Source organism: Capricornis sumatraensis, chromosome 23 (assembly GCF_032405125.1).
Source record: "Capricornis sumatraensis isolate serow.1 chromosome 23, serow.2, whole genome shotgun sequence".
Lineage (NCBI taxonomy): Eukaryota > Metazoa > Chordata > Mammalia > Artiodactyla > Bovidae > Capricornis > Capricornis sumatraensis.
This window is the reverse complement of record NC_091091.1, coordinates 24,093,448-24,109,731: the sequence shown is the minus strand read 5'-3', so window position 1 is coordinate 24,109,731 and position 16,284 is coordinate 24,093,448. Positions and strand designations below refer to the sequence as shown.

General features: G+C 36.6%; 1 protein-coding gene across 4 annotated transcripts in view; it reads left to right on the top strand.

Annotated features, from left to right (window-relative positions):
- Positions 1-16,284, top strand: part of NT5C2 (5'-nucleotidase, cytosolic II) — a 101,164-nt gene that overhangs the window by 65,121 nt on the left and 19,759 nt on the right. For 2 of the 4 annotated variants that reach the window (XM_068961645.1, XM_068961647.1), the window contains 3 exons: positions 13,208-13,325; positions 14,602-14,697; positions 15,022-15,045. In XM_068961645.1, coding sequence (XP_068817746.1) covers positions 13,208-13,325; positions 14,602-14,697; positions 15,022-15,045 — 238 coding nt within the window. Of the gene's footprint in view, positions 1-9,107; positions 9,143-13,207; positions 13,326-14,601; positions 14,698-15,021; positions 15,046-16,284 lie in introns of those variants that run through there. The other 2 variants (XM_068961649.1, XM_068961646.1) reach the window with 2 other exon arrangements.

The window sequence follows — 16,284 nt, the reverse complement described above, 5'->3', positions numbered from 1 at the left end:
ACAAGGTAGAGCACACTTTCCCTCTCTTTGTTTAAATTGTGGTAAAATATTCATAACAGCCGTTTTTTCATTTCTAATCGTGTAATTGAGTGGTATTAAATACATCCATAGTGTTGTGTGACCTTCACTACTGTCCATTTCCAGAACTTTTTCGTCATCCCAAACAGAAATTATGTACCCATTGTGAAAGTCTCTCAATTGTGTCCGACTCTTTGCGACCCCATTTACAGTCCATGGAATTCTCCAGGCCAGAATACTGGAGTGGATAGCCTTTCCCTTCTTCAGGGCATCTTCCCAACCCAGGGATTGAATACAGGTCTCCCACATTGCAGGTGGATTATTTTTACCAGCTGAGCCACCAGGGAAGCCCAAGAATACTGGAGTGGGTAGCTTATCTTTTCTCCAGTGCATCTTCCCAACCCAGGAATTGAACCAGGGTCTCCTGCATTGCAGGCGGATTGTTTATGAACTGAGCTATCAGGGAAGCCCTGTACCCATTAAGCAATAATTTTTCATTCCCTCCTCCCTTCAACCCCTGTAACCTCTAATTTACTTTCTATATCTGTGAACTTACCTATTCTAGATATTTAATATAAATAGTAGAGTTGTAGAATATTTGTCTTTTCATGTCTGGCTTATATCTCCTAGCAGAGAAGGCAGTGGCACCCCATTCCAGTACTCTTGCCTGGAAAATTCCATGGACGGAGGAACCTGGTGGGCTGCAGTCCATGGGGTCGCTAAGAGTCAGACACGACTGAGCGACTTCACTTTCATTTTTCACTTTCACACATTGGAGAAGGAAATGGCAACCCACCCCAGTGTTCTTGCCTGGAGAATCCCAGAGACAGAGGAGCCTGGTAGGCTGCCGTCTATAGGGTCGCACAGAGTCGGACACGACTGAAGCGACTTGGCAGCAGCAGCAGCATATCTCCTAGCATAATGTTTTCAGATTTCATCCATGTTTTATCATATCTCAGAATTTCATTCCTTTTTGAGGCTGAATAATGTTACCTTATTTTTATATACCACATTTTGTTATCCACCATTTGTCAGTGGATACTTTGGTTGCTTCCACCTTTGGCATCTGTGACATGCTGCTATGAGCAGTGGTGTACAAGTATCTGCTTCAGTCCTTGCCTTCACTTATTCTCGGTCTATACCCTGGGGTGGAGTTGCTGAATCATATGGTAATTCTATGTATAACTTTTGGGGAAACTGCCACACTGTTTTTCACAGTGATAGCACCACTTTACATTGCCATCAGCCATGCCAGCGGGTTGCAGTTTCTCTGCATCCTTAACCAAAACCTGTTATTTTCAAGTTTCTATTGTTTTTATTTTGATAATAGCTCTCTTAATGGGTGTGAGTTGGTATCTCATTGTGGTTTTAATTTGTATTTTCCTAATGATTGGTAATGTTGAGCATCTTTCATGTGCTTATTAGCCATATGTATACCTTATTTGGAGAAATATCTAAAGTTCTTTGTCCAGTTTTTAAATGGGTGGTTTGTTTTGTTGTTGAGTTGTAGGAGCTGTTTAAATATTCTGGATGTTAATCTCTTTTCAGGTATATGATTTGCAAATATTGTCTCTCATTCTGTGTGTTGTTTTTTCACTCTCTTGATAGTGTCGTTTGAAGCAGAAAAGTTTTTAATTTTGGTGAAGACTAACTTATCTGTTTTTTCTTCTGTTGCCTGTGACTTTGCTGCTTTTACATCCAGAAATCATTGCCAAATACAATATAATGAAAACGTCCTAAATGTTTTATATTTTTAGCTCTTAACATTTAGATCTTTGATCCATTTTGAGTTAATTTTTTTTGTGTGGTGTAAGGTAAGGGTCCAACTTCATTCTTTCACATGTGGACATCTAGTTTTAATACCATTGAAGACTGCTGTTTCCTCGCTAAATGGACTTAACATTCTTGTCAATCATTTGAGCATATTTGCAGGGAGAGCACTTTTTTAAAAAGTGAAACATATGACAATATAAACTTGTCTGTGCTTCAGCACCTCTCGTTAAAGAAGGATGAGGTTCGACAGTGCTGAATGAAATTATTATGAAACATCAGCTGAGTTGAACTTAATTGTGGATAGGTATAAACTGGATGAATCTGAAGTTCTTAGTGTGACAACAGGGTCTCTTAAAGGAATGCATTTCTTGGAAAAAAAAGTTTTATTTTTATAAACCAGGGTTGTAGTTTGGTAATTAAAGTGCATTCATTTCTCCCCTGAGAAAATTTTTTTTTTTTTAAAGAACTTTTGAAGGTGGTTTTCTGATACTTGTTTCTTCTGAAACAGTAGAAAAGGGGGATAAACTGAGTGAATAGAGAAACTAGGGTAACAGATAAAAGGAGGGAGGGAAACCTTTCTCCAAAAAGAGATGATCCATTTTCATAAAAGAAAGAAACAAGGATGCTAGTTGATAAATTTATCAGTAAAAGTAAGTTGGAAAACACCCTCATGAAAACAAGCAAAATAAAAATCTAATTAGACTATATTATGAGGACCCAACCCAAAAAAAGAATTGTGAAGATGAGAAGTGATAATTTAGTACTCAAGTACAATCAGTGATTTGTATCAAAGGTCCAGTTAGAATAAGCTGTACTTGACAGGACCTATGGTTGAATCGGTTTACATAGCTGGAAGGTTTGTTACGTACAAAGCAATAAAATTTACTTTTATCTAAACCCCCAGAAGAGATTTGAAGTGACTTGCAAAATTAAACACATATAAAATGGGTCAAAAGACTGATTTTTATAAAAGAATGTCCACAAGAAGATATGCTTCCAAATACATATTATCCTTCATAAAGTCACCTGATTAGAGAAAAATTACTGTAATATGGCTATTTCTTAGAATTTTAGGAATTCCTTTGGGATTGTTTCCATAGCCAGTTTATAAACCCACAAGAAAATCTACTTCATCGCTTCAAGTAGTCACACCTATTTTGCTTTTTAATATTTATTTTTTTTACTTTTTGGCTGTGCTGGGTCTTACTGCTGTGCATGGGCTTTCTCTAGTTGCTGTGAGTGGGAGCTGTTCTCTAGTTGTGGTCCGTGGACTTTTCATTGCAGTGGCTTTTCCTGTTGGAAAGCATGGGCTCTAGGCATGGAAGCGTCAGTAGTTGTAGTGCATGGGCTCAGTAATTGTAACGCTCAAGTTAGTTGCTCTGAGGCTTGTGGGATCTGCCCAGATCAGGGATCAAACCAGTGTCCCCTGCGTTTCAAGGTGGATTCTTAACCACTAGACTACCAGAGAAGCTCTCCGCACCCACCTGTTTTTTTAACCCAGCTTGAATTTCCCTTTTAATCACTGGTTGCTCTCAATAACTGCCTCCCCATCACCTTAAATTAAATTCATCATTTGTTGATGAAAATATATCACCAGGGAGATATATATCTAAAACAAAATGCTGTCGACTCTGAAAGTAATTTTGAAACAATTTCAGATATATTTTGAGTAATGAATTATTGGAGTAAGTATATATTGCTGTGGAGTGGTTATTTTGAATGAGAAAAGTCTCATTTTGATGAGTAAGTTTTACTACATTTGCTTTTAAAAGGCATTATTTGGGGAAAGAATGGGGGAAAAGGCATAATACAGTTTGATTGTTTTCATTTTGGGATTGTTTTGTTTTAGAGATTTTTTGGTTTTTCTTTTCTTTGGGGGTAGTTGTCTTTTAGGGAGAACTACTTTGGAATAGATTTATTGATCCTTTAATAAAGGATTTATTGATCCAACTAGTAGAAATACTTTATTAGTTTGTTTCTTTAACTGATTTAAGCTATTCTTTTTTTAAACTGAGCTATTGTTGATGGCATCCCTAGTTTAAAATTTTTCTCACATGTTTATACTGTTTTATTTTGTTCCGCCCAACATATCAGCCTATATGTCAACTCTGATTTCCTGAGAGTATTAATGCATGGTAATACTAAGCCAGTCCTTTCATACTAAAAGATCAGTGCTTTTGGTAGAATTATTTTCTCATCAAGGCTATAAAATTGATAACCATAGTACAGTTAAAATATTTCTGAGCAATCCTTAATTTGGAAGGGTTTTATTATAACTTACTGCTAATAAAAAGACTGTTCTTCATTGGCCTGTAAATGGAAAGGAGGTTTAAACTGTAATTAAAGGATCACCTGACCTAGGTAATGGAATAATTCTGTAGGTGCATATGTATGATACGTGTGTGTGTGTTAGTCGCTCAGTCGTGTCTGACTCTTTGTGAGTTTATGGACTGTAGCCCGCCAGGCTCTTCTGTCCATGGAATTCTCCAGGCAAAAATACTGGAGTGGGCTTCCATGCCCTTCTACAGGGGATCTTCCTGACCCAGGGATCAAACCCTGGTCTTTGTGGGCAGATTCTTTACCATTTGAGTTACCCAGGAAGCTCTTGATACTTGTGTACATTTGTGCTATTTAAATGTTCTGTTAAAGATAAGTTTAAAAAGTTTTTCATCTAATAAAAGTTAACTCAATTGGGGTAGAATAAATTAGGGAGGATAGATGAAACAAGAATACAAAATAGTGATAATTGTTAAAGCTTGGGTGATGGGTTTAAAGTAGTTCATTTAATTTTCTCTCTACTTTTATGTATGATTAAAAAATATCCTTAGTAAAGTTAAATTTAAAAATCAAATGGAAGAAACTGGCAAAATACCAACAAAGTGACTTTATATTTAAAAGGGCCTTTAAATTTAAGGTCTTTTTTAGTCTTTTTATTTCTTTTTGAGAGTATAATCTTTATTTGAGCTCCTCTTAATGCTTTTTTCTTAAACTTAAGAATTCTTACACTACCTCCCTCAGGAAATGAAGTACTGTTTCTCCAGCTAAGCATACTTTTGAGGTGGTCTCTGTATGTTAGGAAAGAATTAAAAAAGAAATACTATTTAATACTCCAGTGCATTTTCTTCTTGTGGTTAAAATTCTTTGTATTAATTGAGATATATACTCTGAAAACTATGATTTTTAGATATAGATTTATAGTACATGTATATTAACCTGTGTTAAGCTTATACATTACTTCTGTTATTGTTTAAAGTCATGTCCAACTCTTTATCAACCCCGTGGACTGTAACCCACCAGGCCCCTCTGTCCATGGGATTTCCCAGGCAAGAATATTGGAGTGGGTTGCCATTTCCTTCTCTTCCTGACCCAGGGACCAAACCTGCGCCTCCTGCATTGGGAGGTGGATTCTTTACCACTGAGCCTCCAGGGAAGCCCACATTACTTTTAGGCAGCCCTCTTGTAGATAGATAGATATCAATAAATATATATCTGTGACTACACGTCATTTCCAAGCTTTGATGGATTTTGCTTCTGTCATTTCTATATCCCAGCAGAGTTTTCACTAAAATTTAGATTCATCTCTGAATTGCGGTAATATGTGGTTTGTTCCTAGATCATTCAGTTCAGCTCAATTCAGTTTGCTCAGTTATGTCCAACTCTTTGCGACCCTGTGGACCAATTCCCTAGATCATTAGGGAATTGAAAAGATTGCTTAATAAAACCCAGTTTCATCTCTGTATTACATAGTGTAGAAATAATTCATTTTCAGTGTTCATGGTCTTTGTTTTCCATTGCCAAGCATAAAGACATTCAAATGTAAGTCAGGTTTTTCTGTGTGAATAAAATCATATAATACTAGCTGCATCAGTAAAATTACTAAAATGAATTAAAAAAAAAATCACATGCCATTTTCAACATGGAGAAGTTTGTTTTTAAAGTATTCCTAACATAATAGCTCTCTTTGATTCATTATCTCTTTTCTGCTTACACATTCTCTGAATGTTTACTTTATCATAGGGATAATGACCACTGAGAATAGGACAAATGATAACAGAGTTAAGCTGTGTAGGGAAGATTTAGGTTAAACCTTATAGATAAAACCTGCTGGGTCAGGGAACTCTGAAAGTTGGTTACCTAGGCAGACCATGAGATGACTGTTTCTTTCAATCACTGGGAATATTTCTTTGATTTCACAGTCGTTTGTGAAGGTATTAGATTCAGATAATTACAGTTGTTAATGACATAATTGTTCAGCATTGTTGTGGGGGACCAAATCAAGTGACTACAGTAAAGGTTCCTTTATTTCCTAAGCTTTTTTTAATCCACCCCTCAATTTTTCCTGTGGCTTATACGGTAAAGAATCCACCTGCAGTGCAGGAGACCTGAGTTCAATCCCTGGGTTGGGAAGATCCCCTGGAGAAGGGAATGGCTACCCACTCCAGTATTCTGGCCTCGAACTCCAGTATTCTGGCCTCGAGAATTCCATGGACTGTATAGTCCATGGGATTGCAAAGAGTCAGACACCACTGAGCAAGTTTCACTCAGATGACTTTCACTCAGACTTTCACTCACTGAGTGACTTTCACTCAGATTTTTCCTGAGATGAATAGAATAACATTATCTATCTAATATCTAGGATATTCTGTCTAATATCTAGGATATTCTGTGGTTGTTGAAGAATGAATTTATTTCCACCTGGACTTCCAATTCATTAAGTACCTAAGTTCTATTTCTTTAAGACTTCTTTGAAGAGGGGAATTCTCTGGTGGTCCAGTGATTAGGACTCAGCTTTCACTGCCAAGGGCCAATTCACAAGTTCAGTCCCTCATCAGGAAAGTAAGATCCAACAAGCTGTGTGGTGCAGACAAAAAAAAAAAAAAAGACGACTCTTTGAAGAGGAAGTCGAAACATTTCAGTTAGATGAGAGAACTTATGTGAAAGTATCTGATCTAAAGTGTACACTGGAGGTTGCACACTAGTGGCCCATGGGCACAACTGAAACCACAGACCATAGTTTGGCTCAAAGTTTGTTGGTTTTCTAAATTGAGTCCGTAGCTAAAAATTGGCAGATTCCAAGTAAAAATCTGGGCTGAGTGTTATCACCTAAATGGCAGCATCTAACTTTCATTCCCACAGGGAGGTCAGCTATGGCTGACAGCTCCTTCACCCTTTATGCCAAGGTCTACACCAGCACTTAGACCATTTTGCACATTTATTGACTTGCCTGACCCTGACAGAGGGGCTTGAAACTTGTTATGTGAGTCTCAGAAAGTTTGGTAAATTTTGTAGTACCTTGAGATACTAGTTATAAAAATGAATTATCCACATAAGCCTGAGTAAATCACACATATTTTTTTTAAAGAAGACTTCCTGGACTGGGCTGATTGGCCCCGTGTCTGTCCTTCTGTACCTCTTCAGTCACATTGTGTTGTAGATCTTCTAAAATTTATTATAAAAATCTAATTGTGCTACACTGTGATCTCCTTCAGACCTAAGATTATGAATTATTTTGTTTTCTGTTCTCAGCATCTGATACCTGTATACAGTAAGCATATAGATGTCTGTTACATTCTTCTAACTTTTAAGTACAGGCATTTGAGTGTGATGATCTATTCTTACTTGAAGGAAAAATTATATAGTAGCTATTTCTCTCTTTTTTAAAAAAATCAACAAGCATCTCCTTTGGTTAAAGAGGGTGTTTAAAGTCATTATTTCAAAAAATGCCAGTTTTCCTGGTTTAAAATGAAAAGTTTAGTCTAAATACACATTCCTACTAAGCATATAGGTTCTCAGAGGGGAAAATTTGAGTTAGGTAATGTTTTTCATTTTATTTTAAAATAAATACCCTTTTAATTTCTTAATAACTTTTTAAACAAATAAACCTTTTAATTACCATTTAATTTTGCATTGGCAATGAATTGAGATTCACAGTCTTTCAGACTCTACTTGTTCACTTACTTACATATTTAGCCATGTCGGAGTTGATTTTCCTAGCTTTTGGATTTTAGGTACTTTAAAATTGAGGTAGTTTTTAGAATTTTTCATTTTTTTTAGATCACTTACGATCTCATAGGTTAGAGAGAAAAGTTTTGACTGTCTGTGATAGCGTGTTGGGGCTTTCAGATAGTTGTGAAAAATAGAAAAGGCTCTCTGGTATTTGCTTATATGAGAATGGATAGATTTAATTTAAAGTTTCCTTAATGAAAATGTGAATTATTACCTTTCCTAGTTAGCTCAGAGAACCAAGATCATGTAGCCTAAATAAAGAATGTTAATGTTGATCACATTTATAGCAGCGTAAAAGCAAATAACTGTTCTTGAGTGGTTGTGTTGGATATTTGCTTTTCATAGTATGATTGGTAGTATTTGTTTCTCCTAGTTGTAATAGTTTTAGAAATTCTCAACATTGCATTTGGTCATTTTGGTGTTCCAATTAGTACCATCTCCCTTTCACAAAAAATACAGAAGTTGGAGGAATCTAACCATATGTTTTCAAAAACCTAAATGTCTCTAGGGAAAATGACACCCGATAACTTAAACATAATTCATATCCTAAATTTATCAGTATCTTGAAAGGATTTATGTATCTTCAAGTCAGTTATTTTACTAGACTAGGTAGTTTCTTTAACCTTTTAAAAATAGAATAATATGACTCCATTTACCAAGGGCAAATATCCATTCACAGAATCAAAAAAAATGTCCCTTCTGTTCCATATTTGGACATCAAGTTAGATTTTGAATAGGGGAAGTTGGTTCTTACCGGTATCAAGATAACAAATTTAGGTGCTGGAAGGGTAGAAAAGTGGGTTGTTAGGTACAAGCAGACTTTGTTTAAATGAGCACTTTAAAGTGAGATGAGACTGCTCTGGTTTATTCTTGTATTCTTTATTGGTCTATTTCACCTACTGTAGTTCAATTTTAAACTCTGTTTACCAGTTGTATTCAGTTTTGGCATATAAACCTGAAATGTAGCAGAAAAAATAAACTAAGACAAAAGAAATTTATTTTTCTATTTGTCTTTTGACTTAACATTTCAGGATCAGGCTTGTATTCTAGGCTTAGGGTATAAGAAAAGTAAAATAATGTATAATACTTAAGCTTATCTTCAATTCTCTTGTTATGGCTAATTAGATGAATTTTAGTGATGGTCAGAGGCTTCTAAATAGGAGGTAGTAACTCCTATTAATACCAGTTTCCAAATGGTATCTCTCTGTTCCAGCCCATCACAACAGTTTTAAAACCAGTTTTTGTTTTTGTTTTGTTTTGTTGCTTTGTTTTGTTTTTTAACAGGAGAGCCAGTGTAACTCCTTCAAGACTGGAGTGACACACTCTGCGTCTGCGTCTGCCTCATGTGAGTTCTCATTTTGGCAGCAGCATTCTGCTAGGCTGGAACCTCTGTAGAGGTTTGCCCTTCCTTTTTTCTAAAGTCTCTAAACTATCACACAGTGTGTCTTGGTGGCAAAGGTAAAAAGTGCATGAGAGTTCCAGACTTCCCTGCAGAAAGTTTTCGGCTCATCCAAAGGGACTGTCTCCTCTAATGTAGATTGATCTTATATGAACAAAATCTACTCAAAACAGAGCCCACAGCTTTCATCCCCACAACAGGCAGTTGATACTTCTGGAAGAGCTGTTTTTCTCTCTCGCAGATTTTGGAGTAAAGAGTATCTTCAAATGCTCTCAGTAGCTTCAGCTCTCAAAGCTTTGGTTGTTCTCTTTATAGTCTGGTTACGTAACCTGAGAACACTGTGTGCTGCCCTGGTGCCTGAAGCAGGCCTCTTTTTTGGACTCTGGCCCTTAAAATAACCTCTTCCTTTGTCTCTGGATATTGGGTAAATTAGGATAGGCCTGAGGACCTTCTTGAAGAAGAAATAAGCAGTGCATGTGTAAGGCTATGTTTACACCTGAAGCTATTGGTTATGTTTTGTAAGTCAGTTATAAGAACTGAGTTTGAAGCTGTGCATCATTTACTTGCCAGTTTTGCCAGAGGAATTGAAATTAGAGCCTTTGCAGCTGTGGAGAGGCATATAGAGCTCTAAGGCTGAGGTGATACATATGGTTACCCACAGATGTCAAGGCTGGCTTTGAAGTGCCTGGTTGACTGAAAAGGGAATTTTGCTTTTCGTTTATTTATTCATTTGAGGCATGATGATACTATGTAGGCTTCAAGAGTAGTCATTTTTGCCACCAGGTCAGAACAGATTGTAATTATCCTCAGGGGACACTTGGAACCAAACATCCAGATTCCTGCTCTGTGCGGCTGCAGTTCTGCTTCTCCAGCCCTGGTTGTAGTGTATAGTCCTCTAGCAGATGATTTAGTGACCCGGGAGTTCGTGTTACTGAAATGATTATCCAGGAAGCTTATGAGAAAATGTCAATAGCTTGTAGGTCTTACTGATTAACATCGAACTTAGTGAAATAGATAGTGTTGTCAGAGTGGAACTTGGACTCTCTTTGCTAAATCCATTCCCATCTGTGAATAGAACAGTTTATTTTGGACTAGTTGAAAGAAACTGGAGGGAGAGTAGTGTTTCAACACCCAAGCCTAAACTTCGATGGCCTGTGCAGTCTAGAAATTCATTTTTAATAGTGGCACTATATGCCGCCATGGAAAGCTTTGGATGAGACTCAGGAAAACCTAAATTCTGGCTTCAGCTGATGTTTGTACTTGTCATGCAACTTTAAAAGCAATTGGGGAAAACACAGTATATTTTTTGGAAGCATCCTAAACTCATTGAGAGAAAGGAAATTTGAAGTATTGACTTGAGTAGGTGGAATTTCTAGACAGTCATTTGGAAGTTCTGCCCTGGAATAAACGCAGACGTGACAGGAGTATGGTGTTTAGTTTCTGCTATTCTATTCATTGTGGTGGCAAAATGGGAAATTGTGTTCTCTAGCCTCCCACATTTTTTTTTCACTAACAATTCTCAATAAATTGATTTGTGTTTCAGTCCAAATTGCCTCATAGAAATAGATTTTAGTGAATATTACTTATTCATCACTTCTTTAGGGAAAATTGTTCATTTAGAGGTAATCAGTGGGGATGATTAACTTTTGTTTCTGTCTCCCGTTCTTAAGGTATATCCAGCAAATTATCTGTATGAAAATTTAATAATTGAAAGCATTTTATATGGGCCAAATCCTATGAGAATAAGTGTCAGTGTATTATGCAAATGACTTTGCTATGCAGGAATTTTGTTCCATTAAATAAAATGTTGTTTGAAGTAAGTGGGGCTTTGATAGGATTGAGAAGTAATCTTTGTTTTGGAAAATTTTGTTAAAATGAAATTTACTTTCAGTTGAGACGGAAGCACGGGGGGTGAGAGATTATTTTATATTCTCAAAACAAATTGACATCAACGGATACCATGCTTTCCTAGTTTTTGTGATAATGCACCAGCTCTTGTTCTGTTTGCCTGTGTATATACGTAGCACTTCCTTTACAACAGTGTGCATCTTCCAGGCCTGAGGATTTAAAAAGTTTTTGGGGAGAGGGATGGCTGAGGATGGCGCTGGAATTGAGAGGAGGAGAAAAATCTAGCCAGTTTTGAAAATGTTAGCCAGAGTTAGCATGAAATCATCATTCCACAGAAGAAATGACAGCTTCTTGTGACATTTTTCTGGTGAGCTGAGACTTAAGCATCTCCTAAAGGACCTTAAAATTTGTAGGCTTTTTAATATGATAAATGTTTATTGAAGGATTTTGAAAGCTCACCTTGTTTTTTAAAATTTCAATTTAAAAAGGATAGAGAAATATATTAACATATTACAAGTTTTAAAGGTACAGAAGAAGGTACATGAAAGTCTGTTTTCCTCTCCTGTGTCTTAGCTACTCAGCTCCCTTCTGGAGGCAACCAGAATTACCATTTTATGTATTTCCAGAAATATTCTAAAGGATTGTTTTCGAAAGGGAAAGTTGAGTCATACTCATTAAAATATTAACTCTAAATTGGATAGGCAGACTACTTAGAATGAAGAGTCCATTTGAGCCATAGGCTATATGTTAATTGTAGATAAAAGAACTATAGTAATAGTTTCATTATTATGAGACGTAAGAATAGGATGTTTGGGGAGTTTTTTTGGCCTCATTTGGCAGTTAGCAAGATCGCAGGTGTTTTTTATTTTTAAATTTTTAATATGGCTTACCTGCTCCTAGAAAACTGATGGAAGAATGTCTACTTACATCTTTTATTTTAGAAGAAAGCTGTTTAAAGGAGCAACATTTTCTTTATACTGAAGCAATGGCACCCCACTCCAGTACTCTTGCCTGGAAAATCCCCATGGATGGAGGAGCCTGGTAGGCTGCAGTCCATGGGGTTGCTAAGAGTTGGACACGACTGAGCGACTTCACTTTCACTTTTCACTTTCATGCATTGGAGAAGGAAATGGCAACCCACTCCAGTGTTCTTGCCTAGAGAATCCCAGGGATGGGGGAGCCTGGTGGGCTGCCGTCTATGGGGTCGCACAGAGTCAGACCGACTAAAGCGACTTAGCAGCAGCAGCAGCAGCAGTGATGATTCTGAAAAGGTTTTTCATTATAGAAAACTTCAGACATACTTTATATTTGAGAAAAACCCCTATATTCCAAAGTCTATTTTACTTCACCTATAAAAAAAAGCTCATTGTTCTCTGGCAGATAAGGAGGTGTATATATATAACATTAATATATATATATATATACACACACACATATGTGCACATATTCTTTCTTCCATAATCAGGTCTAATAAAATGAGTTATAATTCTTCAATGTCTGATTCCCAGTTCACATTCAGACTTCCTTGTCTTAGAGATGTCTTTTTATGGTTGTTTTAGCACTAATAATTTGTAAAATGCAATTTCGATGGCTATGACATTGTACTGATAAAGAAAACATGTAAATCCTAACAAATAGAATTATGCTGGTTGGAGTTTAAGGCAACTCCTAAGCCAGATAATAATTCTAAAAATAGACTAGTCTTTTTAAAAAAATATAGCTTTGAAGGATTCCTATACCAGTCATGTACATCAATGAGGACTTCAACTTATATAGGCCTCTCTATGTAGTTTTATATTAGTTATATTCCCATGGTTAATACCATAGCTGTGCATATTACATTCCCCGCCCCCCCCACCTTTAGATTGTGGGTGTAAGAGAATAAAAAGGAAACAATGATTGGATCAGGTTTCCTAAGAAGGAAAAACCTGAAGTGCCTGATAATTCATCTTGTTGCTGCTTCTCCTGTCATAACATGACCTGTTTCCAGGGACTGACAGTTGAGTTCTGCAATTACTTGGGGCAGTACAAAACATGGAATTTGAAGGAAAAGAAGAAAAATGGCAAATTTAGTAGGAGAGAGGAATTGGGAAAGTAGAAATTCGCTCGTTTGCCTTCCATTTTAATTGGCTGTGTTCTAATGAGAACCTCCTCTTTGTGCAGTGTACAAGTCCCCGGAGTATGAGTCCCTTGGCTTTGAGCTTACCGTGGAGAGATTAGTTTCTATTGGCTATCCTCAGGAACTTCTCAGCTTTGCATATGACTCTACATTCCCTACCAGGTAATTTTTCAAGATTATTTTCGGATTAAAACCCATCATTTTGTCCCCCAAATTAATAATTCCAAAGGTATCCCTAACCAACGCCATTCCCCAGACAAACAAAAAGATGCAACAAAACATCAAAAAGTCTTTGGGATTTTTTGGGTTGGTTTTCTGAAATTATCATGACCTTTTATGTACACCATATCTTTTGTGTTCCTGATTTGAACTTTGAACTTAGTTCATTGCTGTTAAAGAAGGTCCATTTATGAGAAGGGGTCTCCCTGGTGGCTCAGTGGTAAAGAATCCGCCCGCCAATGCGGGTGACTCAGGTTCTATCCCTGGGTTGGGAAGATCCCCTGTAGAAGGAAATGGCAACCCACTCAAGTATTCTTGCCTGGAAAAATCTCATGAGCAGAGGAGTCTGGTGGGCTACAGTCCATGGGGTTGCAAAAGAGCTGGATTCAATGTAGTAACTAAACAACAACAACAAATTTATGAGAAGAGGGATTATTAAAACTGATGGTCAGTAATTGCAGATGCTCCTCCCTTACACTGTTGGGAGTTTTGCTAATATATTTTGTTTTGCTAATAGCATGTTTTGCTAATATATTTAACTTGGTAATCAGGAGCCTTCTTGGCAGTTTCCATTTCTGGATTTGATAAGAAAGATTTGAGGTTAAGATGAGGCTTATTTTGAGATGCCATTGTATATGTCCCATGGGTGCTTAGTTGCTCAGTCGTGTCTGACTCTTTGCAACCCCATGGAAGGGAGCCCGCCAGGCTCACAACATTTCTCACAGAAGTCCTGGGGCGAGATACGACGGACTGGACAGGTGGGCTTGGGAAGGACTCTTCACTTCTCACCGGGCAGCGGAATGCACTTCTGTCCGAGGGGAACCGCAGGCCACCTCAGGCTGCGCGAGAAATGTCTGATAGAGGGAAATAGAAGCCAGCTCAGTTGTCCAAGGGAATAAAAAGAAGCTCTGTTTCAGAACAGAACCAGCTGTATTCAGAGAAATTATTGTTTACACCTTGTTTGATTAAGCTCTCTCACACAAAACAGTTGTGATTATTCATCTGGACAGAGTTAGGTATTTGTTAGTTGCTCTGGGATTCGTTTTTAAGACTTTATTCACTCACTTTACCCTCTAGGGTATGTATTTTTGTGTACATACTTGAGCCACCATAAAACTTGAATAAGGTAAAGGTTGATTTGTGGTGATTGAGTAAATACTATGTTAGATCATTGCCTTTATTACTTTGTATGATTGGTGATATCTTCATTTTCACATAGGGGACTAGTATTTGATACACTGTATGGAAATCTTTTGAAAGTTGATGCCTATGGAAACCTCTTGGTCTGTGCACATGGATTTAACTTCATAAGGGGGTGAGTACAAAGAACCTTTAAACTCTTTCTAGTGTTTTTATAGTCAAACAATATGAAGATGACATTATCTTCCCCAGTATAATATACTTTCTTATTTCCTCATTATTAAAGAGCAATTCCTTTACATAAGACTACTTAACAATTATTTTTTAGACAGCTAGGACCCAAACTGATGTATAAATAGAGTTAGCAGTTACATTTTGTTTAAATTAAGTGCCTTCTAAAATTATATAGCAAAGCTAATCTTGAAACTTGCCCAAAAAACTGTAGTGGCTTTGACTTATTTGAAATTCTAAGATTTTTATTTTCTCCTTTTTAATACAGTTCTCAGGTAGCTGCTCAGAAGAGGTATGTACATAAAGTGCTTTGAAAAATTTAAAACTACAGCAATGTAAATGACTAAGATTTTTAACAGCTAATATATTAATTTTAAAATTCTAATGTATACCTTTAGGTATTTGATCATGTGGTTAAATTTTTTTTAAACATGGGGTTAAAATGAATACAGAGTGATACTATTTGAAACAAATAAGGATAAGTTTTATTTTCATAATTAGCATATTTCCACTAGTCTTACTAATTTGGACTCTCCACCCTAGTAATAAACAGCAGATAAAATTTAGTGTCTAGTGTCTTTTGTGAAACATCTCAAATTTTTTCGTTAAAAATCACAATACCCCAGTTTGACAATTTCTGTAATTGTGGCTTTATAATTATATGTTTTCTCTACTATTATACCACTTAATTTACCACTGACACTATTAGGGTCAGAACAACTCTTAAAACCAATATGGGTTAGGTATCAGTCTGTTATTTATTTTCAACAGCAAAGTAGTAAAAACCACACAGTCTACACTGAAATTTGTTAAATAAACAATGTCTTTTTGGTACATACCTTTTTGTGATAAGAGACACTAACTGAAACTGTACCAGAGTTCCCTTTAAATCTGAGGTACCCATCAGGCCCTATTTGGAACTGAATCATCCGTTAAGTCTTCAACCGGCATTACACAGGCTCAGTGATTTCCAGGTATACACTGTGAGGACAGTATGAAATAAACACCCTACTTTGACACATCTGATTAGACCAGTAGTTATATCTACCTTTCTTTCACCATTTCTCTCTGAGGGATTTGTTCAAGTTCGTGAATATCAAAAGGCAGGATTTAGAAGGTGAAGTGACTACAGATAATACTAGAAACCCAGACTCTTTTATGTATGGATATTGTCACTATAATTCAGAATCCCAATGATGATGAACCAAGGTTCTATTTATGAATTCCTGAAGAGGGATTTTTGTGTTATTGGGTGGGAGACAGAGAAGAAAAGAAAGAGAAGCAGTTCCGTATGTTAGAATCACAATTAGATTTACTAACTCAAGATCTACAGACCTCCTTTCTCCCCCCGCCCCCCAAAGAAGCCAATAAAATTTCCAAATAGCTTCTTTGGAAATACATTTAATATTGTTTCAGAAATAAATCATTTATGATTTACATGCAGAATCATTCAAACAGTACTTAGCACTGTACAGTCTTTAGAAAGCCCATGGAGAAGGCCAGAATGAAGATGGATGGAAACGGAGAATAA